We start from the raw sequence: 26,626 nt of genomic DNA, 5'->3' as shown, positions 1-26,626 counted from the left end.
GAAGGCATGTTTCTAATTCATGAGATAAAAAGGGTATATAATCTAAACAGAAATAATGCCAACCCTCCTCCCCTTTGGTCCTGGGGATTAAACTCAGGGGTCTTTTATCTTCAAACTACATCCTCAGCTCTTATTTTATTTTATTATTATTCTACCTCCAGGCTACGCTCCCAGACCTATTTTATTTTTATTTGGAAACAGGGTCTCTTAAACCAGCTGAGGATGGCTTCGAACCTGTGTGATCCTGTCTCAGCCTTCCAAGTGCAGGGATTACAAGCATGCGCCACCACACCTGGCTCATTTTAAAACAGCATCTTGTTAAGTTGCTGAGGCTGTCCTCAACCTCACATCCTCCTGTCTGTCTTCCAAGTACTGGGATTATAGGTGTACACCACAACAGCACCCAGTTCCATGTGCTCATTTTTTTGTTTTTGTGTTACTGGGGGTGGAACCCAGGGGCTTTACTACTTCAGGGCTATACTCTCAGACCTATTTTATTCTTTATTTGGAAACAGGGTCTCACTAAATTGCTGAGAGCTTCATTAAGTAGCCGAGGCTGGCTTTGAACCTGTGTGATTCTCCTGTCTCAGCCTCCCAAGAGCTGGGATTATAAGTGTGTGCCACCATGCTGGCTCCATGTGCTAATTAATAGTTTAAATTTGTGGTACAAGTGTGCCTAGTCTTTCTAAATGCTGGAAAGAAGGACGAGATCAGAAAATGAGTCAAGTACCTTCCAAACTTACTTATTACTAATCTGTACTACTATACCTGCCCTCTTGCTGTTTGGTTTAAAGTGAGGTTAGGAGTCAAAGGGACTTTTGAGACAAATCTTTATCCCTAGATTCGACACTGAGGAAACTCTCTAAAATGAGATTAATAATAAAGAATAAGGATTCACGTTTTAAATTTTTATTTAAGCCGGGCGTGGTGGCACACACTTGTAATCCCCATGCTTGGGAGGAGGAGACAGGAGGATCGCGCTGGTTCGGAGCCAGCCTTGCTGGCTTAAGAGACTCTGTTTCCACATAAAAATGTTAAAAAAATAGGTCTGGGAGTGTATCCCGTGGGAGTGTATCCTGGAGGTAGAAGGGCTTCCAGGAACCCCAGTACCACCAAAAAGAAAAAAAAAATTTTTTTTAATTTAAGTTAAAAGAAACTTGAAGTTTGATACTGTATAGAAAAGCAACTTGATGTTTCTAAGATGACCTAGAAAAAAATTAAAGCAAGACTATCACTTAAAGTAACCCCAAAATATAAAAATAAATTTCGTGTCAAATTATTTTTTCACCTAAGTTTCTTATTTTATAATTTTTGATCATGTAGTCTATCTAACATTGCCTCTATCTGAACAACAGATTTTCCAAGTTATGCAGCAATACCAGAGAGCAGGATTAAATGTTTAAAAAACTGTCACAATCTAATTTCAATTCAGGAATTTTCTCAAGTTATTTCTATGTTTGTTATAAACACTAAGGGTCCACTGCTAAAGTGATGTAATTATTTCATATATATATACATATATACAATGAAACATCACTATGATAAGGCAACTAGAAAACACTAAGAGAATCCATGTGTTTAGATTTCTTAAAATTAGTTCAACTTATAAACATAAATTTTATAAATCGAACAAAAACAAAAGGCCTCTAAAATATGCTCGGTATTTTTGCAGAATATAAAAACAAGCTAGGCTCTAATCATTTTTACAGGGTAAAAAGTACCTCTTGCACTAGGGTAAGGTATTTTACTCTTGGTCCAAAGTTTCATCAAGTATTTTAAACTGCTCTTTTGTTAATTTAGATCTGTTTAAGTTATTAGCGTTCTTCAGGTACTAAAAAGTAGCAAAATTTGGAGAAAAAGAAAAATCATACATAACAATAGAAACTTATATGCCCTATCATTCCCTTTTATATTCCTTTTTGATATGCCAACAGCTTTATGACCCCAATAGTAAAGATTTTAAGTCCCTTAAGATCATTTTCATGAAACAATATAAATATTTTCCTTAAAATTTAGAGATCATTTTTGAGAACACTGGGTCATGGTGCCATGTCTGCTATTATTTCTTTGTAAATGAGCAATAAGTTAACAGAAAAATTTGGAGTCACCAACATTTAATATACCTTTCATTACATTAATTCATACTAGACCTAAAGTTTAGTATAGAAGAAAAACAAAAATTCCATTATATATTCAGTATAGTCAACAAATTTGGAAATAGCACTAAAACACATATTTATTAAAATTTGCTGAATATATAATATTTGGGGTTCTACTTCCTAAACTAAAACGAATTTATGGAACCTAAATTTAATATTTATGTTAAACTTATTTTGGGAAGGAGTAAAGATTAAAAGACAAAAATGCTGAGATCCAAACATAGGAAAGGGAGTGATTGGTAATACTATTTTATATTAAAAATAAAATCTCTATCCACATTAATATACTTAAAAATCAATACTCACTAAAAAAAATGCACTTAAAAGGAATATATATGAAAGGAAAATAACCCTTCTATATTTTACTGTAAATAAAAACCCATTACAGGTAACCATCAAATCAATTTCATGGCAGCAACTTACTCTAGTTAAGCAACTATAAAGCACATCGGGAAAAATGGATGGTCACAGATTATAGATCAAGCTAATGGGGTGCTATATAATGTTGACTTTTAAGTCAACTGCAATATGTATTAAAAAAAACAGTGAGAATGAGTAACACTGAAAAAGTTGAAAGAGAAAGGACAACATATTTAAAAGGGCATTTTGAAAAAGTTTCCATTTTGCCAGATGTGATAATTAAGGTAAAGGAGAATTAGATTTTTTTTTTTCTTCAAATGACTATACCAGAAGTCTAAAAAGCCTACATCAGAAAAAGAATTTGCTTATGAGGAACACAGAGCAGGACACTATAGTAGTTGATTTATCCAAGTCACTAAAGGGACAGATGCAATATGGGATAATAAAAAGTGAGTTTTGAAGTATGTTTAAGAAAGTTGTGGAAAAGGAGAAAAAAAATGATGAAAAATTTCAGTCATAGTATGAGAGTTTGTGTTAAAGGGAAATTAAAAAAAGGAAGAATGAACTAATCTAAAATGTGAAACATACTGAAACAAACACCAGGGCTCTACATTAACTCTTTCCCTGTAGCCACAGATAAGAAAAAAAAAGAGAATTGTTCAAGAATACATCTTTACTACATACAAATCAGCAATCAAGACAGATGGAGAGCTGAAATCTAGCATCCTAAATGGTAGAGCACATTGCAGAAAAAAATTAAAACAATTCAACAAAGCAGACAAAAAACCTGCTTAAATATATGATTAAGAAGAACATATCGATGCCAAAAACCAACAAGATAATTCCAGTGGATGACAGCTTTGTGGCCAGAAGTAATCTAGGCAGATTGTATTAATGTAAAGCCCTGGTTTAAAATGCTCAAAAACAATTACCTTCCAAATAAAGTAAGTGTTCTCAAAAGTTAAAAATTCTTGACCAACTCAGTGTCATCAGACTACAGAATTAGAGTAAAAGATATAGGTAAATACAGAATAGGCACTACAATGTAAAAGAAATTAGAAGCATCTGTTACATTAACTCACCTTATTAGAATGAACTGGCAAATCACATATAGAGCACAGATGGGGATAACCCTTCGGTAAGAGTCCATGGAAGTCTTCAATATTGCTACTTGGAGGAGCGCCCCTCTTTTTCTCAAAGAGAGATCTCTCTTGTAAGGGGCCAGGACCACGTCCCATTCTCTCATACTCACTGTCAAATTTATGATAGTTATGCGAGGTCTCACCAAAAAAAGAATCATCCCTACACCTTTCTCCATCTCTTAATCTGTCATCTTCATAATCCATTCTGTCATAATAACCAGATTCTTGAGAACGACTTCCATGGTCATAATCAAGCACTGGGTTGAGACTAGGACCACGATCATCAAAACTATCTCTTCTAAAGTGCCTTTTTTCTTCCCAATCATCCCTAGGTACTCTGTATGGTGGCTCCCGTGTAGCAGATCTGCCATCTCTACCATAACTCAATGTAGGGCCTTCTTCAGTTCTCCTCCTTTTAAGCTGTAGAAGAATTTGGGGCAAATTCTCAGGAGTAATCTTGTCCTCTGGATAACGACTCAGTTCATCTAAGTCTCTAGCAGATAGACCAAAGCTGGCCAAAATGTTACTGGCCTGGTCTGCATCTCCACGGTGTTGAGAAGACAAAGGGAGTGGACCTCTACTTCCAATGTTAAATATAGACTGCAAATTATGGGAAGAAGTACTAGCAGAAGACAGTGCACTATGAGCTCCTTGTTGATTCAATGAAGAACTCATTCCAAGATTCATTAAACTAGCAAGGCGTGCAGTACCCTGGTTCATCCTTCCAAGAGATGCTGGCATACTTAAAGACTGGGTAGCAGCAGCAAGAAGGCCTATTCCTGCTGCAGACAGGTCACGCCCATGACCCTGTGAGTCCCTACCGAGAGATGACTGCTGGAATGACTTGGACATTGTAGAACTATCTCTTGTCTATTTTATAGATTGAAAAAAAAATTGTTTAAGACGGCCAAAAAGAAAGCTCAAACTAGAAAGCTAGGTTAACTTTGCTTCAAAAAATGGTAACGCCAAGAAAAAGGATCAATAAGGACTGTAGAATCTTCTTCAAGCTGAGAACCAGCAGACAACTCTGTAGAAAAATAAGCAATTTTAGTCATAAATCCCTTTAAGTAGATGCCGTTTTTTTAAGAAAAAAAACTTATGCATCATGTTGATTAAAAAAAAAAACATTTAAGATCTCAAACTTATAAGGAATTTATTACATATCTTAAACAGATTCCAGATGTATGCAGAGGCTGCATATAGATATTTAAAAAGTTTTTCATGCTAAAATTTAACTATTAAAGGGAATTTCATACTGAGTTTAAAACATTTCAACTGAAGGGCTAGATGTGTGAGCACATCAAAATTTCAGTGAAAACATAGATGGGCTTCTTCTTTTAGAAGAATAAAAACGCACCCTAGAGTATGATGTTTAAGTTCTAGGAGAAGACTTAAAAACAACAACAACAAAAAAATCAAGGTCAGCAAGTCAAAGATGAATCAGTTATAATCTGCTTTGGAAAACCAGAACAATTATCACTATCAGAAAGAAACAAGTAAAATCACAAGTAAACGAAGCTTAGGGGGTCAAGTACCTAATGTAAGAGCTAAGACCAAATAGTTGAGACCTTCATGCAGCAAAATAAATTTGAGGCAAAGACAGATGTAAGAAAAATAAGTCACTTCCTAATTTTAAGAATTTCTGCACAAATTTAAGCCATTCAACTAACTGCCTTCTTAACAGACCATCCTAGATTACTTAGTATTTATTTCATATCTACGTTTATAAGGTAAGGAGAACCAACTCTGGTCAATAGAGACATAGGAGACCTCCAAAGGAAAACAAACCCAGGTACAGGAAATATAGGTGGGCGATTTAAAGAAGGGAAATACCCCAAGTTAGCGTCCATCAGTGTTCACTTGATGCTCAAGGTTACAGCACCTCCAGAGCTCAAAAGCAGGTAAAAATAAAATCTTGGTTACACAGATTTCTGCAAAGTTTTTGCAAGATTAGCCAAATCACCTGAAAATTTAAAATTCTTATTATGATTCCCCAAGATGTGCTTATGGATGAAACTTTTCATTTTCTTTCTTAAATCATTATTACCATATCTTAAAAAATGTCACATAAGAATCTACAAAATATTAGTTTGAAGATGTACAAAACAAATGTCCTCAGAGAGACAATTTTATAATCATAACCACATAAAAAGGCAGATATGATGCTTTTCCTACAAAATTCTGTTATGCACTGCTTATTAAGTTTTATGTATTTTCTATATACCCAACAACTGGTAATTTAATAAGCTAAATTTTATTACATGAAAATCCAAATATCCAATAGTTACAAGTCCATTATGGGACCAATCCCATCAAAGATAGATTAAAGAAAGGATATACTGGACAAATACAGTGGCAGAGAACACACAAAAAAGTTATAGGCAAGATTTAGACTACATTAAAAAATGTAATAGAAATGCAGAGGTGGCTGAAGTTACAACAGATGTTTTTGCACACAAAGAAAGGCAAATTTGAGAGAAGACACCAAAGAAAATAGTTCTATACAAGAGCCACTATGTAAACAACTTTAAGATTAATGAAGAACAGGTGAACTTTGGATGAGTTTCTGTGATATCTTAAAAATGCCATACAGAATGGCAGTTGAAATAATATGTACACTGATATTGATGGGCCCCTCTAAATTTTCATGTCTACTTTATCTTTTTAAGTCAATACCTTTAGAGAGGGTTTCAGAGTAAATGCTTTAAAGCATTTACTTTTTAATTGCAGCTCAGACTTTTCACCTTAGAGTCCTTTGGGGGGGGGGGCACTGGGGACTGAACCCAGGGGTATTATACATCTGAGCTACACCCCCAGCCCTATTTTATTTTCATTTTTTGAAACAGGTTCTCACTGGGTTGATAAAAATCTCACTACTTGCTAAGGCTGTCTTCTACCTGTGATCCTATTTTAGCCTCCCATGTACTGGGATTACAGGTGTGTGCTACCACACCTGATCTTAGCCAAAATTTTTTAATACTGAAAATCAAACTTTTGAACTTTTCCCTCGGAAAAATTATAATGGTAATCACATAAAGTTTATTACTTCAGCCGGGCGTGGTGGCGCATGCTTGTAATCCCCACGCTTGGGAGGCAGAGACGGGAAGATCGCGCAGGTTCGAAGCCAGCTGTGCTGGCTTAGGAGACCCTGTTTCCAAATAAGAAAAACATAAAAAATAGGTCTGGGAACATAGCCCGGAGGTAGAAGGGCTTCCAGGAACCCCAGTACCAAAAAAAAAAAAAAAAAAAAAAGTTTATTCCTTTAGGAAAATAGTTATTAAAATAAAGATATTAGTTCCACTTTTGGGTACCTTATACTGAATAGTGGATCTGTAAAAGGAAAAGAGAAGGTAGAAGATGACAATCTAAAGACAAAACAGAAAATGGACGTCCGTGGGGAAAAAAGAGGCAAGACAAAATGTAAATCACATGACAAAGCGTAACTACATTAAAACCATCTTAGTATTTTAAAGATAATTGGGGTTTGAACTTAAAATGCATTTCCATACAAGGACATTAGAATAGCATTACTCAAAAAAACTTGTTAGGTTTTTTTATTGAAACACAGAGAAACCAAATTCTCAAAAATATTTTTATTAGAACAAAAAATCAGACATGACAGCACTGGTTTAGAAAGCATTCATAAAAGCCAGGCATGGTGGCACACACTTATAATCCCAGTAAAATAGGTCTGGGGCGTCCATCCCAGGACCACACACACCCCCCCCCACACACAAAAAAAAGCCTTTCATAAAAACAATTCCTCTTAGTATCTTCAAAATCAATTTTTGAACATGATACATATAAACTCTTTCTTTATTCTTTATTTTGAAACAGGGTCTCACTGAGTTGCAAAGGGCTTCACTAAGTAGCTAAGGCTATCTGTGAACTGCAATTCTCCCTCTCAGCCTCCCAAATGCTGGGATTACAAAGTGTGTGCAACTACCCCTGGCTCTCATATAAACTATTTTTAAGGGCTCATTCACATGAGACCTGCTGCACAATAGAAAAGTTTGTACAAAAGCCAGGTGAGATGGCACATGCTTGTTAATCCCAGTTCTTGGGAGGCTGAGACAGGAGGATTGAAGGTTCTTGGTCAGCCTCAGCTACTTAGTGACGCCCCTCTCAATTTAGTCAGACCTTGTTTCAAAATAAAAAATAAAGAATAGGGCTGGGGGTATAGCTTGGTGGTAGAATGCCCCTGGTTTCGATCTCCAGTACCACACAAACACAAAAGTTAGCACAATATTAAGACATTTAGTAAATTACTAAATACATAAAAGATTAGCTTTTAACTTATTTTTCCCTGTAATTGTAAATCGTCTTTTCATTATAAATTACAAATTCTGAAAATAATTCCTTAAAGACTAACGTGAGGATGTAATGTCAAAATCCATTTTACCCATAAATTCTAAATGCCTATCAGTGTAGAATCTTTGACTTTAAAAAACAAAAAGACCCACATCCTCTAAGGAAATATTAAGAGGGGAAAAAAGGAGCAGAATTTATCAATAACTTTAACTTCATAAATCCCAGTATTTGGAAGGCTGAGATGGGAGAATCAAAGATTCAAGGGTAACAACAGCAACGTGGTGAGACATAGTTTCTGGGGGGAAAAAAAGCCGGGGGTGGTGGCGTGCACTTGTAATCTCAGTGCTTGGGAGGCTGAGACAGGAGGATCGAAGCCAGCCTCAGCTACTTAGTGAGGCTCAGAAATTTAGTGAGACCCTGTTTCCAAAATAAAATATAAATGGGTCTGGGAGTATAGCCCGGAGGTAGAAAGCCTCTGGGTTCCACCCTCAGTACCACCACCCCCCCCAAAAAAAAGGCACGGTGGTACAAGTTTGTAATCCCATTTGGGAGGCCAAGACAGTAAATTCAAGGACCACCTCAGTAAATAGTGAGACTCCCATTAACCTAGTGAGACCCTGTTTTATTTTTTATGGTACTAGGGGTGGAACCCAGGAGCTGTTCTACCCCCATGCTATACTCCCATACCTATTTTATACTTTATTTGGAAACAGGGTCTAAATTGCTGAGAGCCTCACTCAGAGTAGCTCCTGTCTCAGCCTCCCAAGAGCTGGGATTACAAGTGTGCGCTACCACACCCGGCTGAGACCCTGTTTTAAAATAAAAATAAAATAAGGCTGGGGTGTAGCTCAGAAGTATAATGCTCCTGGGTTTTCAATCCTCAGTATCACAAAAATATATAAATAAAATAAAAAATAGCAAGGTATAGTAGCACATGCTTTTAATCCCAGTATTTGGGAGGCTGAGATGAGAGGATTGCAGAGGTTTGTGGCAGGCCTCAGCAACTTAGCGAGACCCTGTTTCAAAATAGAATAAATAGGGCTGAGGGTTAGCTCAAAGGCCCTGGGTTCCATCCCCAGTACACAAAATAAATAAATAAATAAATAAATAAAAATGGCTAGAGGTGTAACTTGGGAGGTAGAATGCTCCTGGGTTCCACCCCCAGTATCAAAAAAGATAAAATAGGGCCGGGGGGTGTAGCCCGAAGGTAGCATGTTCCTGCTTTCAATTCTCAGTACCAAAAGCAAACAAAAACCTCACACAGGTAGTTCAATGGTAAGTCTTGCTTAGTACTTAGGAGGTCCTGGGTTTTATCTGCAGGACAAAAACAAACAAACAAACAAACAAACAAACAAACCAATTCTTAGCAAACAGGCCTATAACTCATCTTCACAGTCAACTCCGAAGAATTTTTCTTTTTTTTTTTCTTTGTGTGTGTGTGGTACTTGGGATTGAACCCAGAGGTATCTAACTCAGAGATATACCCCGATTCCTCTTAATATTTGTCTTGAAACAGGATCTTGCTAGCTGGCTGAAGCTGGTCTTGAACCAGTAATCCTCCTGTCTCACCCTCTCAAATACTGGGACTGGACATTAACAACCACACCTGACTTTTATTTGCTTGTTGTGGGGGTGGGGGGGAAGGAGGGCACTGGGCATTCTACCTCTGAGCTAAAACCCTAAGCTTATTTTGTATTTTTTATTTGGAAACAGAATCTCACTAAATTGAGAAAGGCCTCATTAAATTGTTGAGGCTGGCCACAAACCTGCAATCCTTTTGTCTCAGACTTCCAAATTCTGAGATTACAAACCACAGGCTTACAAACCAGAGGCATTCTACCTCTGAACTAACTACACCCCCAGCCCCATTTTAGTTTTATTTTCAAAAGTGAATCTTGCTAGGATGATGAGAATCTCACTACTTGCTGAGGTAGGCCCTGAACCTGCAATCCTCTCAAGTACTAGGACCACAGACATACACCACCACACCCTTATTTGCTTTTTTTACAGGAGTCAAACCTACACTTTCACAACAGAGATACCATTAAAAATGCACATATACTAATACATATGTAGATCTTTTTTTTTTTTTTTGGTGGCACTGGGGGTGGAACCCAGAGGCTTTCTACCTCCGGGCTATACTCCCAGACCTTTTTTATACTTTATTTGGAAACAGGGTCTCACTAAGTTGCTGGAAGCCTCACTAAGCAGCTGAGGCTGGCTTCGAACCCATGTGATCCTCCTGTCTCAGCCTCCCAGGCGCGGGGATTATAAGCGTGTGCCACCACGCCGGGCTCATATGTAGATATTTTGGTGATAAATATTTGAGCTGTTTCTAATTTCTACCCATAATCAAAAATACAGCTTAGAATACATCATTATTCCCCACCCCCTTTATATTGGTACTGGCAGGTAACTACTTTGTGAGATGTTCAAATGCTTACATTTATTTTTTTTGGAACTTGGAATTGAACTCGGGAACATTTTACCTCTGAGCCCTGGGGCATTCAACCTCAAACACCCACCCCCAACACCCTTGGAAACAGGGTCTAAGCTGACGGGGCTGGTCTTGAACCTGTGATACTCCAGTCTCAGTCTCTCAAGTACTAGGATTATAGATGTGCACCACCACACCCAATATAAAATTGGTTATCATTAACTAACTTGTAATATTACTTGGCTTAATAATATTAGCAATAAAATTAGTAACCCAGATCCCTTTATTACAAGTGCTCACAGGTTAAATCCTTCCAAATCAATTTAAAATGCTACAAAAAAGATGTACACAAAGAGGAACATATGTAAAGTGAAAACATTCTCTATGGGTAAAGTTTAAGCTAAGCATATAACACTAAGTGCCAAAAAATGTAAATTTAAACCAGGAGTGGTGGAGCACACTTGTAATCCCACTATTTGGGAGGCTGAGACCTGAGGATCACTGGTTCCCAGCCAGCCTCAGCTACTTAGTAAGATTCTGTTTCAAAGTGAAAAATAAATAAGAGTTGGGGATGCAGTTCAAAGGTAGAATCCCCAGTAATGGGGGGAAAAAAAGAGAGAGAAGGACCTGCTTTTTTTGTTTGTTTTTTTTGAGCGATATGTAAGATCTAACCCATGCCCTCACACATGCTATGCAAGCAGTTTACTACTGGTCTATATACCCACCCCCCAAATACCTTTGAGAGGTTCTCCATAGGTTGCCCAAGATGTCCTCAAACAATCCTCCTGCCTCAGCCTGAGTCGCTGGGGCTGCGCCTAAATCTTTTTCAGATCTTATATAACCAACCACAATAATCTCAGTGTCGTACTTTGATGTTATTTAATTTTAATTGGCAAAAACATTCTGTTTAAGAGCAAAAGGCACTGTTGGGGTGTTTTCGAAAATAAACTCGTCTCTTCCAACCTTTGATTTTTAAGACAATATTAATATTAATAAATATCAACCGGGCACCGTGATGCCCTCCTGTAATCCCAGTACTTGGGAGGCTGAGACTGGAGGATCGCAGGTTTGAGGTCAACCTCAGAAATTTATCGAGGCCCTGTTTCAAAAAGAAAAATAGCCTGGGTTGTAGCTCGGAAGGAAAACGCCCCTGGGTTCAATCCCCAGCACCCCCCACACAAAAGTATGTCGATAGACTGCGTAGATGATTGAGCTGTAAAATAAGCTTTATAAAAGAAATTTTATTATGAAAAGACCAAATTATTATTTTTTTCCGCATGGTCAACTATTTTAAAATCTTTACCCAAGCTTTATCAATACAAAAACCCCATGACTACCACTTACAAAACCAAAATCTCACATTTTCCCAACAAGCTAGAAAAGACTAGACATTTCAGAAGCACCATAACCGTTCTAGAAATGTCTAGCTGAAAAACTGTAACGGATCCAATAGGAATATTCCATAGAAGAGGCTATTCCACAGACAGAGCCAGGATCAACACTAAAGGATACTCATCCATGACAAAAGTAACACAGAACAAGGCACAGGGCCGGCAATCAAAAGAACAAACGATGCGACTACACTACGGTACTCCAAACCCTTTGTCTGCAAAACCGGAAGGTCCCACAACACACAATCGTCTCCAGAGGAACCTGGATGAACCGTATTCTGAAGAGAAAAGGAATGTGAGGCGGACTGACCACACAAGAGCAAGCCGGCCGTCTCGCGGCGTACCGCAGAAGGCTTTATCCACGACGCAACAAGAAAAACTAGCGATAACGTTTCATTTTTCGGCCATTTTTACGCGATGGGGGGGGCGGGGAGGAATCGTTCCAGATTGCCTGGCTAAAACCGCGCGCGCGCGTGGGCGGAGGGCAGGGGAGAACTGAGGGACGCCAGGAACTGACGGGCGAGGAACGGCCAAGGGCTGTGACAGCGGGCCAAGAAAGGAGCGCTTTGCAACAGCCGAGCCTTCCGGGCTACCAAACCCTCCATTTTGGGGCACGTTTCCAGAGCATAAAAGGCGAACGCGGCCTCCGGGGCGGGCGGCACCGAGGACTGCTATCTTCGCCGCCCTCCCCAAGCGCCGGGCCCCGGCGGACAGTTGGTCCCTCAGGCCCCGAACGCTGCTCCTCCCTCGGCGCGGCGGCCGCGGCTAACGGGCCCCCGCCCCCGCCCGGCCCCGGCCCGCACTCCCAGCCCCGCCGGGCCGCGCGTCCGCCCCGGGCCGCTCACCTCCGCCGCTCGAGGAGCCTGGCCGCGCCGCCGCTGCGCTCCCAACATGGCGGCCGCCGACCGGGCGGCTCACATACGCAGCGCGCAGGAGGCAGCGCCGGCGACGGGAGCGAGCGAGGCGGGCGCGCCGCCGCCCCCCGCGGCCCTCGCCAACGCTCCCGCCGCCCCTCCCGGCGGACGCGGAGACCCCGGCCACGCCGCCCCGACTCTCACCCGCCTCACGCCTACCTTAGGGAAAGGGAGAGGGAAAGGAGAGGCGCCTCTCTCCCAGCGAGCGGGACGCGGCGGCTCCCACAATCCCCCGCAGCAACGGCGCCGCGAAGAGGTGGCGGCGGCGGCCGCAGCCCAGCGCCAGCGCGGTCTCGCGAGAGCTCGCCCCTCCCCCCGCCGCGCGAGGCCCCGCCCCCGCCGGGCCCGCCGCGCTCCTTGTTCTCAGCCCCGAGGCCGCCACCGTCCTCTGGGGGCGGGAAAAGAACTGTAGTTGGCGAGTTCGCGTCCCATTCCCGATAGATCGGTTTGGCCAACCCCTAAATAGCATACTGCAAAGTTTCGAGCAGGGTATGTTAGTAACCATCCCCGGGAGTCCCTGGCTTGAACCTAACTTCTGCAGAGAAATGGTAGGAAGCGTCGAAACATGGCACCACGCAGAGAACAGATACTTGCACATTTCGCTGGATTTTAATTTGTGGGAATTGCCGTGCAGGAGGAGCAAAGTGTGGAAGACAACAATCCCTTCCTTCTCTCCAAAAGACCACCGTAGTTGTTGAACTTGACTGAACGCAAAATATCCTTTGGACTGATACTGGTCCTAAACCCGTCTGGCCGGGCATTTGTAGCGCACACTTGTAATCCCGGTACTTGGGTGGCTGAGCTGAGACTGCGTAGGTTCAAGGACAGCCTTCAACCTAGTGAGGTCCTGTTTCTAAATAAAAATATGTGTGGTGGCGCACGCTTGTAAGGAGGCTGAAAGCAGAGGATCACGGTTCGTGGACAGCCTCAGCTACTTAGTGAGGCCCTCTGCAACTCAGTGAGACCCTGTTTCAAAATAAAGAAAAATAGGGCAGGGTATGTGGCTTGGAGGTCAAATGCCCCTGGGTTCCATCCCCAGACCCGCAAAAAATAAAAAAATAAAGGGATGAGGGTATTACTCAGAAGTGGAACGTGTCTGAGTTCACTCCCCAATAAACACAAAAACTCCTACACTCCTGTATGCAATTCGAAATTTCATCTTTAAATAAAGGAGGTTCAATCTACTGCAGCACTCCCAAATTATCACGATTGTAGATAGGGTCCCACGAATGAGAGTGAAGGTCTTGGTCCCTGTTTCTTATGACTCCAGGAATTCAGGAAAAACTTACACTGTGCAAGCAGAGGTTTATTGCAGGAAAGGCACTGTCAAGAACATCAATATCCCAACAAAGTGTCTAGAGACCCCGGAAGGAGGCGCTAGTGTTGGCTTTAGTTGCAGGGATGCATGTCAATAATCCGAGTTTTTGGGAGGCTGAGACAGGACAATCACAGGTTACAGGCCAGAGTGGAGTAATTTAGGGGAGACCATGTTTCAAAATCATAAAATATAGTCAGGAGTAGAGCTCAACACCCTTAGATTAAATTCCCAAAACAAGAAGAATAGGTTCTGCCTGTTTTAACTAGACAGGAGACCTGGTTATATAAAGGGAACAGGAACAAGACCTGTAGAGTGATGAGGGTGGGGCTACAATACCAGCATGCAGGTACCAATCAGTCCCGTTTACAGTAGTATCTTCAGAAGCTGAACACAGGATGATGATGTGAAAATGAGTGGCTTCCTATAACTGCTAGGAATATAACAGCCAGTGTTGAGGTGGTAAGGGATTGAGACAGTGCATGTTTTGGGCAGAGTTGCAAGACTACAAGAGTTCTGGGTCCTAGCCAACTTCGGCTACGGGTCCAAAGAAGCCATTGTACATACTTACCCTGATAAGCTTGTTTCAAAACAATTAAAAAGGCGGTGAGAGATAGAACATGACCCTGAGTTCAAAGATGTACATTTGGCAGAATCTGCTCTGGGACAAAGGAGGTTTTCATCTCTTTGGCTTAGACATTGGGTATCGGCCTTGTTTAATCCCAGTGATGACATATTCACATGAGAAATGTGTATGTGGTTTGAGATTGCAAAGTCAAAGTAATATATTTGAAGTTAGGGGGTAACAGGAACTAGCAAGAAAGCAGGCTTGGGCATCCCCTGCCAGGGTTCAATATGGGCCATTGAATCACTAGTGATGCATGGCAAGTTTTTGGAAGACATTTTACCTCATGCCATTTCCATAATGTCACTGGAATCCCATCCCTACTTAATGAGTGATCCAAGAATAATCTTGGAGAGATAGCAGGATCAGCCCATGAGTAAAGAGGTAATAGCATAGAACTTGAGTTTTAGGGCTGACATTGTAACAGACGCAACAACCAGCATAGGAGGTACTGGGGTAATGAGCTGTGAGATTTAAGGTCTCTTCAACAGTGGGAAGATTTGGATAATCAAGTGTATTGGAGGGAATATGAACAGATCTGTAAGAGTGTGGAAGAATAACTGGCAGTCCTCAGGGTTGAAGAGGGTTTAGGAGTGGAGGATTTGTATTCTGAGGTTCCCTTAAAATCCCCAAATACAGTTTTGAACTAGAGAGGAGAGTTTAACTGGAAGGAGGCTGAGCCTCTGGAAAATGGGAGTACGTAATGATCCTGTGTACTGGGTCCAAAAGAGGCTAGCAACCAGCGGGCTAACAGATTATGGTTGGCAAGAGAAACGATCTAGCTACTTAGTGAGACCCTGATTTAAAAAATAGGACTGGATGTGTAGCTCGGAGGTAGAATGCCCCTGGGTTCCATCCCCAGTAATTTTGATCCCATAGGAAAAGATGTTACTTGTTCAGCTGTCTTTTGAAAAGAAACTTAGTCTTCCAGCTGCTGGAAGGACTAGTTATTGTGTCAGGGTGAGTAATACACTTTGGAGTATTAGGGGAGGTGTGTGTCCAGATTTTGAGACTGGAAATTCATTAGGCCTTAACGGTAATGGGAGAGGACAAAAAGCATGGGATAAGGTCCTTGTGTATATATTGGCTGTAACTGAGATGACTCACCTTTTCAGACTTTAACTAGGACGTTGCGTGCCTGGGGGTACAAAGATGAGATTGTTTTCTGAAGGCTTAATGTGTACCCTATGTTCCCTTAAGGCTTACTGGAATTGGGCCAGGAAGAATAGAAAGAGGCTGGAATATAACTCAGTGCTAAAGCACCTATTTGCGTTATACCTCAACAACAAAAAATAGGCGGAGGGAGAGGATATAGCTTAGCAGTTGTGTGTGCTTAGCATGTGCAAGGCCTTGGATTTGATCTCCAAACACATGGGGGTTAGCCGGGCGTGGTGGCGCACGCTTGTAATCCCTGTGCTTGGGAGGCTGAGACAGGAGGATCGCACAGGTTCGAAGCCAGCCTCAGGGACTTAGTGAGGCTTTCAGCAACTTAGTGAAACCCTGTTTCCAAATAAAATACAACATTAACCTAGCAAGACCCTGTTTCCAAATAAAAATAAATTAGGGGTGGGAGTGTAGCTTAGAGGTAGAGTGCCCCTGAGGTTCAATCTCCAATGTTAAAAAAAAAAAAAAAAAAAAAGCCATGTGTGGTGGCTCATGGCTATAATCCCAGTACTTGGGATGCTGAGACAGTTAGATTGCAGGTTCATGGCCAGCCTCACTTATTTAGTAAGGCTTCAGCAAGTAGGTGAGACTTAACAATTACTTGAGACCCTGCTTCAAAAATAAAAATAAAATGGGGGTGGGGGCCGGGCGTGGTGGCGCACGCTTGTAATCCCTGAGCTTGGGAGGCGGAGACAGGAGGATTGCACAGGTTCGAAGCCAGCCGTGCTGGCTTAAGAGACCCTGTTTACAAATAAAAAAGTATAAAAAATAGGTCTGGAAGTGTAGCCTGGAGGTAGAAGGGCTTCCAGGAACCCCAGTACCACAAAAAAAGGGGGGTGGGTGGGGGCATAGTTCGGAGATAGAATGCTCCTGAGCTCAATCCCCAAAAAATAACAAAAATTTGAAGCTGAGCATGGTGGCACATTCCTGTAATCTCAGTACTTGGGAGATTCAGGCAGGATTGCAGGTTCAATGACAGACAATTTTAGCAAGCACGAGTAGTGAGACTCACCAACCTGGTGAGAGCCTGTTTAAAAAAAAAAGAGAGAGAGAGCTGGGGGTGAGCTTGAAGGAAAATGTCCAGAGTTCAACCCACAATACCATGTAAATACAAGTTTTCGAGCTGGGTGTGGTGGTGCACACGCAGTACTCTAGGACTTGGGAGACTGAGACAGAAGCAGCACAAGTTGGAGGACAAGCTCAGCAAATAGTGAGACTGAGCAACCTTGCAAAACCCAGCTTATTTTTCTGGCACTGGGGATGGAACCCAGGGGTATTCTAACTCCAAGCTAAACCTCAAGCAGTATTTTTTTATTCTTTATTTTGAAACAAGGTCTCACTGAGTTGCAAAGGGCCTCACTAAGTAGCTGAGGCTGTATGAACCGTGATCCCATCTCAGCCTCCCAAATGTTGGGTTACAAGGGTGCACTAGCATGCCCAGCTTAAAACATCTTATTTCCTTAGCTCTTGTGAGGTTTTTATGAACTGAAGGTTTTTCAAATTGAGGGTTTTTTGTGTGTACGACTGGGTATTAAACCAGCATCATTCTAAGTCTGAGCCACACCTCCAGTCCTATATTTTGTGTGTGGTAATAGGGATTGAACCCAGAGGCCCTCTCTGCCCTCAGCACTTGGGAGGCTGAGACAGGAGGATTGCACAAGTTCGAAACCAGCCTCAACTACTACTGAGTGAGGCTCTCATCAACTTAGTGAGAACTTGTTTCTAATAAAATATAAAAAAAATAGGTCTAGGAGTGTAGCCCAGAGATTCCATTCCCAGTACTACAAAAATTAAAAAAAAACAAGCAAGGGAGGGAGAGACGGGGAGGGAATGGGGTGGGATTTGGGTAGGGGTTAAATCAGCGATGAGTACATGTTTCTACACACACAAGTTTTTTACCCCAATAAGTTGTATGAATATAATGCACCAATAAATAAAATTTAAAAAAAGAAAAAAAAAAAGAAAAGGACTTGGCCTTGAAAAATAAAAAAAAAAATTTAAAAAAGGGCTGGGGGTATAGCTCAGAGGTAGAACGCCTGAGTTCAATCTCCAGTAAAAAAAAAAAAAGGGGGGGGGCTTCTGCTGGGCGTGGTGGCGCATGCTTGTAATCCCAGCATTCAGGAGGCTAAAACCTGAGGATCACAGGTTTGCAGACAGCCTTAGCTACTTAGTGAGGCCCCCTGCAACTCAATTAGGCCTTGTTTCAAAATAAAAAAAGACCCAAAATTAGGGCAAGTGGTGTAGCTCGGAGGTCAAATGCCCCTGGGTTCCACCCCCAGACCCGCCAAGAAAAAAAAAAGAGAGAGAGAGAGAGAGAGAGAGAGCGCACTGGGTATGATGGTACATACTTGTAATCCCAGTACCTGGGAGGCTAAAACAGGATGGCAAGTTTGAGGCCAGCCTCAGCTACTTAGTGAGGCCCTCTACAACTTAGAAAGACCTTGTTTCAAAAATAAAATATAGGGGGGGGGGAGTTTCTAGGGAGCTGGGGATTTGGCTCAGTGGCAGAGTGCTTGTCTAGCATGCGCAAAGCTCTGGTTTTGATCCTTGGCCCTGTAAAAAAGCAATGGAAATTGTATATAAAAAATACAAAATCAAAGTAGAAAATCCCAAAAAACTTTCTGTAGCTATTATAAGTATTGTGTGTGTGTGTGTGTGTGTGTGTGTGTGTGTGTGTCACTGGGGATGGAACCCAGGGGAATTCTACCTCTGAGCCACACCCCCAGCCCTATTTTTTATTCTTTATTTTGAAATAGGGTCTCACTGAGTTGCAAAGGGCCTCACTATGTAGCTGAGGCTGTTCACAACTGTGATCCTCCTGCCCCAGCCTCCCAAATGCTGGGATTACAAGTGTGCACCAACATGCCTGGCAATAACAAGTATTTTACTTGTGTGTGCATACGTAAAATCATTGTGGAATTAAAGGTTACAGCCAGGTGTGGTGGTACACAACAAGGAAGGCTTAAACAAGGATTGCAGGTTCAAGGCCAGCCTCAGCAATACCATGTTTTAAAATAAAATAAATAGAAGCCGGGCGTGGTGGCACACGCTAGTAATCCCAGCATTCTGGAGGCTGAAACGGGAGGATCATGGTTTGTGCACAGCTTCAGCTACTTAGTGATGCCCTTGCAACTTAGTGAAACCTTGTTTCAAAATAATTAAAAAATAAAGCAGGGGATGTATCTTGGAGGTAAAATGCCCCTGGTTTCCATCTCCAGACTCACAAAAAAAAAAAAAAAAAAAAAAAAAATTTACAAATAGACCCAAGTGCCGGGCATGGTGGCACACACTTGTAATCCCAGCATTTTGGAGGCTAAGACCAGAGGATCGTGGTTCGCGGACAGCCTCAGCTACTTAGTGAGGCTCTTCGCAAGTCAGTGAGACCCTGTTTCAAAATAAAGAATAAAAAATTGGGCAGGGGGTCTAGCTCGGAGGTCAAATGCCTCTGAGTTCCATCCCCAGACCCCGCAAAAAAAAAAAAAAAAAAAAAAAAAAAAAAAAAAAAGACCCAAGTAATCCCAGCATTGTAATCCCAGCATTGAGAAGGCTGAGGCCAGAGGATTGTTTTCAGCTAGCCTCAGCTACTTAGGCCCTTTCCAACTCAGTGAGACCGTACTTCAAACTAAAGAATAAAAATAGGGCCAAGGGTGTAGCTCGGAGGTAGAATGCCCCTGAATTCCATCCCCAGCACCGTAAAGAAAACTAACATAAAAAGAACTATTATTCTGTTATTCTATTGTGGTGGCACACACCTGTAATCACAGTACTTGAATTTTCTCACTTCACCTGGAAGAGCCCTATGACTTGCTTTAACCAGCAAATGCAGAAGAGTGCTATATAACTTTTAGAATCTATGAAAAGAACCAAAATGCAGCTGTCCAGCCTTGAGTTTTCAGTTAACAGCTTAAACCAACTGATTGTGAAAGTGAAGCCTCTAATTGGCTGCAGCCCAATTAATTAAGAATATCTTTTATTATTTTGGTACTGGGGATGGAACTTAGGGGCTTTCTACCTCTGGGGCACACTCCCAGACCTTTTTTTTTTTTTGCAGTACTAGTGATTGAACTCAAGGACATTCTACCTCTAAGGTACACTCCCAGCCCTATTTTCTATTCTTTCTATTTTGGAAGTCTTACTAAGCTGCAGAAGGCTAAGTAGATGAGGCTGGTTGTGAACCTGCAATCCTCCTATATCAGCCTCCCAAGTACTGGGATTACAAGTGTGTGCCACCACACCCAGCTTAACCAAGAATATTGATATCTGTTTTGAAGCACTAAGTTTGTGTGTGTGTGTGTGTGTGTGTGTGTGTGTGTGTGTGTACATGGTAGTGGGGATGGAGCCCAGAGGCATTCTACATTAGTGGCTACCTCCCCAACCCTATATATTTGGAATCAGTCTCACTACGTGCTGAGGCTATCTTTAAACCTGTGATCTCTCATCTCAGCCTATCATAGGTGTACTGTTTTAATGAAAAGCCCTGGGGTATAGCCCAGTGGTAGAGCATTTGGACAGTATGACCTTGGGGTTAATCCCTAGCACTATAGAAAGCATTATATTGTTTTTTCTTTAAAAGGGATCACAAAAAATTTAACCAGTGTTCTTCAGACAGTTAATACATTTTCCTATTTTGTCAGGGACTTTTTACCTGAGGTTTATTTTCAAGCCCTTGGTTCAGAAAATCACAGTAATTTAGGGAGATCCTGCTTCAAAATAAATAGCTCAGAGGTTAAACCCCCCCTCGTTTGAATCCCCAGTGACTGACACACACACACACACACACACACACACACACACACACCCCAGAGCTGGATTTGGTGGTGCAGGCTTGTAATCTCAGTACTTGGCAGGCTGAGCTAGGAGGATTTCGGTTCAAGGACAGCCTCAGCTAATTAGTGCAGTCCTCTGCAACTTAGTAAAACTTGGAAATAAATAAAACAGGGCTTGGGGTGTAGCTTGGACATAGAATGCCTCTGGGTTTTACCCCAGCATGGGGGGGGGTGCAGGGGAGGAGCAAGGTCTATATTGCTGAGGCTGGCCTTAAACCTGGGATTCCCCTGTCAAACTACCAAATACTGGGATTATAGCCAGGCGTGGCAGCGCATTTTGTAATCCCAGCATTTGGGAGGCTGACACAGGAGGATTATGGTTCCCAGACAGCCCCAGCTACTTAGGGAGGCCCTTTACAACTCCTTGAGACCCCGTTTAAAAACAAATTTAAAAACAAAAAGGGAGCCGGGTATGATGGTGCACACTTGTAATCCCTGCGCTTGGGAGGCTGAGATAGGAGGATCACACAGGTTCGAAGCCAGCCTCAGCTACTTAGTGAGGCTCTCTGCAACTTAGTGAGACCCTGTTTCCAAATAAAGTATAAAATAGGTCTGGGAGTAGAAAGCCTCTGGGTTCTACCCCAGTACCACCAAAAGAAAAAAGAAAAAAAAAAAAAAAGGGATGGGGGTGTTGCTCGGAGGTAGAATGCCCTGGGTTTCACTCCCAGCACAAAAAACAAACAAACAACAACAAAAAAAACCACCTGGGATTACTCATGTCACCAAGCCCAGCTACTTTTATTCTCCTTTAACATGGTAATCTAAAATCATTCTAAAATAGTGCCAGGCTCAGTAGTGCTGTCTGTAATCCCAGGTTACAGATCAGCATGTGCTAAATTAGAAGACCCAAGGTGATTTCCAAATAAAAAATAGGGCTGGGGGTGTAACTCTAATTAAAAGTCCTTGGTCCAATCTTCAGCACCTCAAAAAATAAAAAATAAAAAGGGCTGAGGGAGTAGCTCAGAGGTAGAATGTCCCTAGCTTCAAGCCCTAGTACCAAAATAAATACGATTGTAATTTCTATTCCAGGTTCATGTTATCACCAGTCTCTAAGGTGTAAAGTCAACTTTAATACACAGCATAAAACATTCACACACCCTGAAAAGCCTTTATTGGAGGATAAGGAGCCAAACACTCTATGAAAGGGACTCCTTTGAACCAGGCCTTAGGCTGCTTAATTGATGAATATATGACCCAGCAAGTTGGGTCATTACGCTTTCCTAAATAACAGTTAAGATGTTGCTAAGGAGAGATTTTAAGTATTACAGTTAACTTGTTATCTCAGTGAAATTGTTTTCTGAGAGTATACTGGCAGGCCCATTAACTAGAATTGTTCATAAAGCCCTAATTAAGCGATAAGATTCATAGGAGTCACTGTCACTCTTTTTAAGTTCTTAATTAGTTGCTCTTTAACAGGTTGTTTTCCTTTGTGTGAATTCCTAGGCAGTCAGCCACCTTTTTGTGTCCCTGTGGGGCTCACAGAATGTACTCCTCTGGGCTTCATTTTCTTGATTGAAATTTGAGACACAATGTTCCAAAATACCAGTGTGAACCAAGGTGGCTTCTGCCTATAATTCCAGTACTTGGGATAACAAAACGGGAGGATCACAAGTTTGAGGGTAGTAATAAGTGGGAACCTGTCCCCCTCCCCCCCAAAAGGATACAGTATACAGCTCAGTTGTAAAACACCCCTGGGTCCAAACAATACTCAGTAAAACACAAAATAAAAAAATTCAGTCCAGTGCACTTGGGAGGGTGAGACAAGACAGGAGGATTGCACAGGTTCGAAGCCAGCCTTGGCTACTTAGTGAGGCTCTCAGTAACTTAGTGAGACCCTGTTTCCAAATAAAGTATAAAATAGGTCTGGGAATGTAGCCCAGAGGTAGAAAAGCCCCTGAGTTCCACCCAACAGTACCACCAATAAATAAATAAAAAAAAATTCATTGTCTTGTCAGCTGGGTGCAGTGGTAATCCCAGTCCTTGGAAGGCTGGGACAGGAGTATCACAGGTTTGTGGCAGGCCAGCCTCAGCAACTGAGGTGCTTGGGAACTTAGTAAGACCCTTTTCAAAAATATCCATTCACATTAGTTTCTTTGTATTCAGCAAAAAGTGATATAAAATGATGTGTCAAGGATTACACCTATTAATTAGTCTCCTATTTACCTTTCACAGGGTACAGGAACGAGACCTGCAACTTGGTCACAGCTATGAAGAGGGAGAATACCCTGTCTTCTACTATCTATAGCACTAGGTATTCATAGACCTGACCCCTGCCAGTCTAATTCCAGGTTTCACTGCAGGCTGATAAGAGAAAAAGCATGAGCCAAGCACAGTGGTACACACCTGTAACCCCACTACTTGGGAGGCAGAGAGACGGGAAGATTACAGTGGGTGAGCCTTAGCAACCTAGCCATACTGTAAAAAAAAAAAAAATAAATAAATAAATAAATAAAGTGCTGAGGGTAGAGCTCAACAGTAGAGTACTCCAGGCTTCATTCCTCAGTACCAAAACAAGTAAAGGTGAATTCATCTGAGAGGCTGAGACAGAAGGATCGTAGTTTGCAGCCAGCCTCAGCTACTTAGTGAGGCCCTTTGCAATTAAGAACTTGTTTCAAAATAAAGAATAAAAAACAGGGCTGGGGCCCAGGTGTGGAATCCATCATTCAGGAGGCAAAGACTGGAGGGATTGTAACATCCAGTTCAGAAGTCCCCAAAGACCACCAGAGAGACCGTCACCATATTTTTTGCAAAAGCAAAGAGCCTTTATTTGGGCTTAAGCTCAGACTCTCAGACCTAACCAAACACAGCGGATCCATACAGAGCCCCCAACAGCAGTTAGACAAAGCTTTTGTTGAGGTTAGGGTAGGGGTGGGGAAATTCCAACTTAGCAACTACATGATTGGGTGACTTTTAAGCAGGGGTGATTTGGCACAAAGGAATTGGCCGATAATGACCACATCAATTTAAGCATTGTACCTATTGTAGCCAGGGGCCTTATAACAAAATGGAGTCACAATTGCCAGCGTTCTTCAGGATCAAGGACAGCCTCAGCTACTTAGCAAGGCCCTTTGTAACTCAGTGAGACCCTGTTTCAAGAACTATAAAGACTAAAATATAGGACTGGGGTGTAGCTCGGAGGTAGAATGTCCCTGGGTTCCACCTCCAGTACTGCTGCAAAGAAAAAAAAAAAAAAAGCTACTTTGAACTTGGCTTGGCGGCACACACTTGTAATCCCTGCCCTTGGGAGGCTGAGACAGGAGGATCACACAGGTTCAAAGCCAATCTCAGCTACTTAGTTAGGATCTCAGAAACTTATTGAGACCCTGTTTCCAAATAAAATATTAAAAACTAGGTCTGGGAGTATTGAAACAGGTGCCTTTACTCAACAATTAGGATATCCCATTAAATTACTTTAATTGTATGATTATGTGGTACTGGGGATGGAGCCCAGGGGCATTCTACCTCTGAGCTACACCCCTAGCCCTATTTTTTATTCTTTATTTTGAAATAGGGTTTCACTAAGTTGCACAGGGCCTCAATAAGTAGATGAGCCTGGCCAAGGACCTGTGATCCTCACCACCATGCATGGCAATTACCCCCTTTTAAGTAGTGACATAGAAGCCTCTTCTCTGCAAGCCGGTAGCCCCATCTGTGGTCAGGAAGGCAACCTGCACACTCAAAGGCAATTGAGACCCCCAGATTAAAAACCCTATAGCAGGCTGTGGCTTGGTTTAATTCCGTGCGCACATGCATGTGTGCACACACATAATACTATGAAACTATTTGATGACGTAAAGATTTTCTTTTTTGGGGTACTGGGGATGGAAGTCAGGAGCATTTTACCCCTGAGCTGCATCCCCCAGCACTATTTATTTTGAAACAAGGTCTCACCAAGTAGCTGAGGCTGGCTGCAAACCACAATCCTCTCAGACTCCCACACATACTGGTATTACAAAGGTGTGCCATCATGCCCAGCTTATAAAAGTCTCTTTTCTTTTTTGTGGTACTAGGGGTGGAACCCTGGGGTTCTTCTACCTCCAGGCTATACTCCCAGACCTATTTTATACTTTATTTGGAAACAGGGTCTAAGATGCTGAGAGAGCCTCACTAAGTAGTCGAGGCTGGCTTTGAACCTGTGTGATCCTGTCTCACCCTCCCAAGTGCTGGGATTACAAATGTGCGCCACCATGCCTGGCTAAAAATTTCTTTCTAACAATCATTCTATTTCAGTACCCAAAACAGAGTTTGTGATCAAAGGCCCTACTAGAAGCTGAAGTCTGCTGGTCTTTCAGTGCAACCCTGTTTCAAAATAAAAAATGAGCCGGGTGTGGTGGTGTCCCGTCCGGCGGGACAAGTAATTCGGGGGGCAAGGGGGACCCGATCTGTAAATAAAAATGGGCGAGAAAGAGACCAAGTAGTTAATCCTATCAAGGTCTTCTTTATTGGTGATAGGCAACAGCTTATATGCAGAGTAAAAGAAGAAAGTAAGTAGGCCTCCAGGAGGTGTGCTTAGTATTTTTCCAGTCTGCCACATTTCCCCGTTTTTTTCATTAGAGGGTGGGAAAGGGGAGGTCGGTGAAGCACCTGTCTTAGGCTATGTGGTATGTGTCCAAGGTCAGTATCGACTAGTGACAGAGCCCCAGTCATAGGCTAAATGAGGTGCTCCCGATTCCAGCACCATAAACGGTGGGCTTCTGGATCTCGGCCTCATTCTATTCCCGTCATAGGGTAACTCTGTAGCATCGAGCGACATGCATCTGATCCTTGGTACCACAATAATCCTGTCGTTGGCAACTTCACACCTTATGGCCTCCAGTTTTTATATTGTCAGCCCATCGTGACCAGAAGGGTGATCTGGCAGAGGCAAGTTTTGAAAATTGTAGGCCATGAGTCGTGACCAGGGTCGGGGTAAGATCATCCTCTTCTTGGGTGGCTATTTGGTGGTAGTGTATGGAGACGGTGTTTTTAAAGGCTGTGACTTTGACCCGTGACTTGACAAAGCATGTTAGACGATTGAAGGCCCAGGGTCCAAATGATAAAAGTAAAAGAATACCCATGAGGGGGCCTAGAAGACTGGGCAGCAAGGTAGAAAGCCAAGGAGAGGAAGAAAACCAGTTTTGGTACCAAGATTCTTGTTTTTCGCGTTCTCTTTTTCTTTTTTCTAGGCTTTCTTTAACCTTTTCAATGCTATCTTGAACTAAACCTGTTTTATCTGCATAGAAACAGCATTCTTCTTTAAGAGCAGCGCAAAGCCCTCCTTCTTGTAAAAAAAGTAAATCTAAGCCTCGTCTATTTCGTAGCACTACTTCAGATAAAGAGACGAGGGAAATCTTTAAGATTTTCTAGCCCTTTTTGTAATTCTTGAATGCCTCTATCGACAGCTAGGCTGAGTTGAGTGTATTGTTGTTGAGAGGTAATGAGGGAGGCAATGCCTGTTTCTGCTCGAGCAGCCCCTAGGCCGAGAACCACCGCTAAGGTTATAGCGGTAAGGGGTTCTCTTTTATGTCTGGGTAGCAGGGTGCCTTTTTCCCAGAATCCTAAGAGATCCTCAGGTTGATGTATAGTAAGTTTGGGGAGCAATTGTATTATGACACAATATTCTTTATGGGCTAAGAAGGTAGCAGAAACAATATATGTGGTCAATCCACTAGCACAGGCTAAAAAGGTTCCTGTAGGAGTAGTATAATAAGTATAATTGGTCTCTACAATTATAGTATCATTACATATAGGTACTAATTCTTTTGGAGGGAGCATATTGGGTCCTAGGAGGCATGTGCCTATTCCAGTCACCCTGCTTAATGTGATACCTTGTTGTTTAGGGGCCCATCTGAGATCATCAGCATTGGAGGTTTTATTAGGGGTTGCGAAAAGGGCAAATCCTTCATAAAAGGGTGGCTGGGAGGAATAGCAGACCCAGCATGTAGTAAATTGGGAGAGATTGGACTGATGTAGAGTTCGAATGGAGGCATTAACCATTTCTAT

At 42.1% G+C, this 26,626-nt stretch overlaps 1 protein-coding gene across 3 annotated transcripts in view; it reads right to left on the bottom strand.

Annotated features, from left to right (window-relative positions):
• Positions 1-12,693, bottom strand: part of MATR3 (matrin 3) — a gene marked incomplete at both ends in the record, with an annotated part of 30,818 nt that extends 18,125 nt beyond the window's left edge. For 2 of the 3 annotated variants that reach the window (XM_080698070.1, XM_080698071.1), the window contains one exon: positions 3,602-4,513. In XM_080698070.1, coding sequence (XP_080554196.1) covers positions 3,602-4,513 — 912 coding nt within the window. Of the gene's footprint in view, positions 1-3,601; positions 4,514-12,645 lie in introns of those variants that run through there. The other variant, XM_080698072.1, reaches the window with a different exon arrangement.
• Positions 12,694-26,626: the final 13,933 nt, after the last annotated feature.

The sequence above is a fragment of the Muscardinus avellanarius genome (genome assembly GCF_963383645.1).
Source record: "Muscardinus avellanarius genome assembly, chromosome: 1".
Lineage (NCBI taxonomy): Eukaryota > Metazoa > Chordata > Mammalia > Rodentia > Gliridae > Muscardinus > Muscardinus avellanarius.
This window is presented reverse-complemented; position numbering and strand designations above follow the sequence as displayed.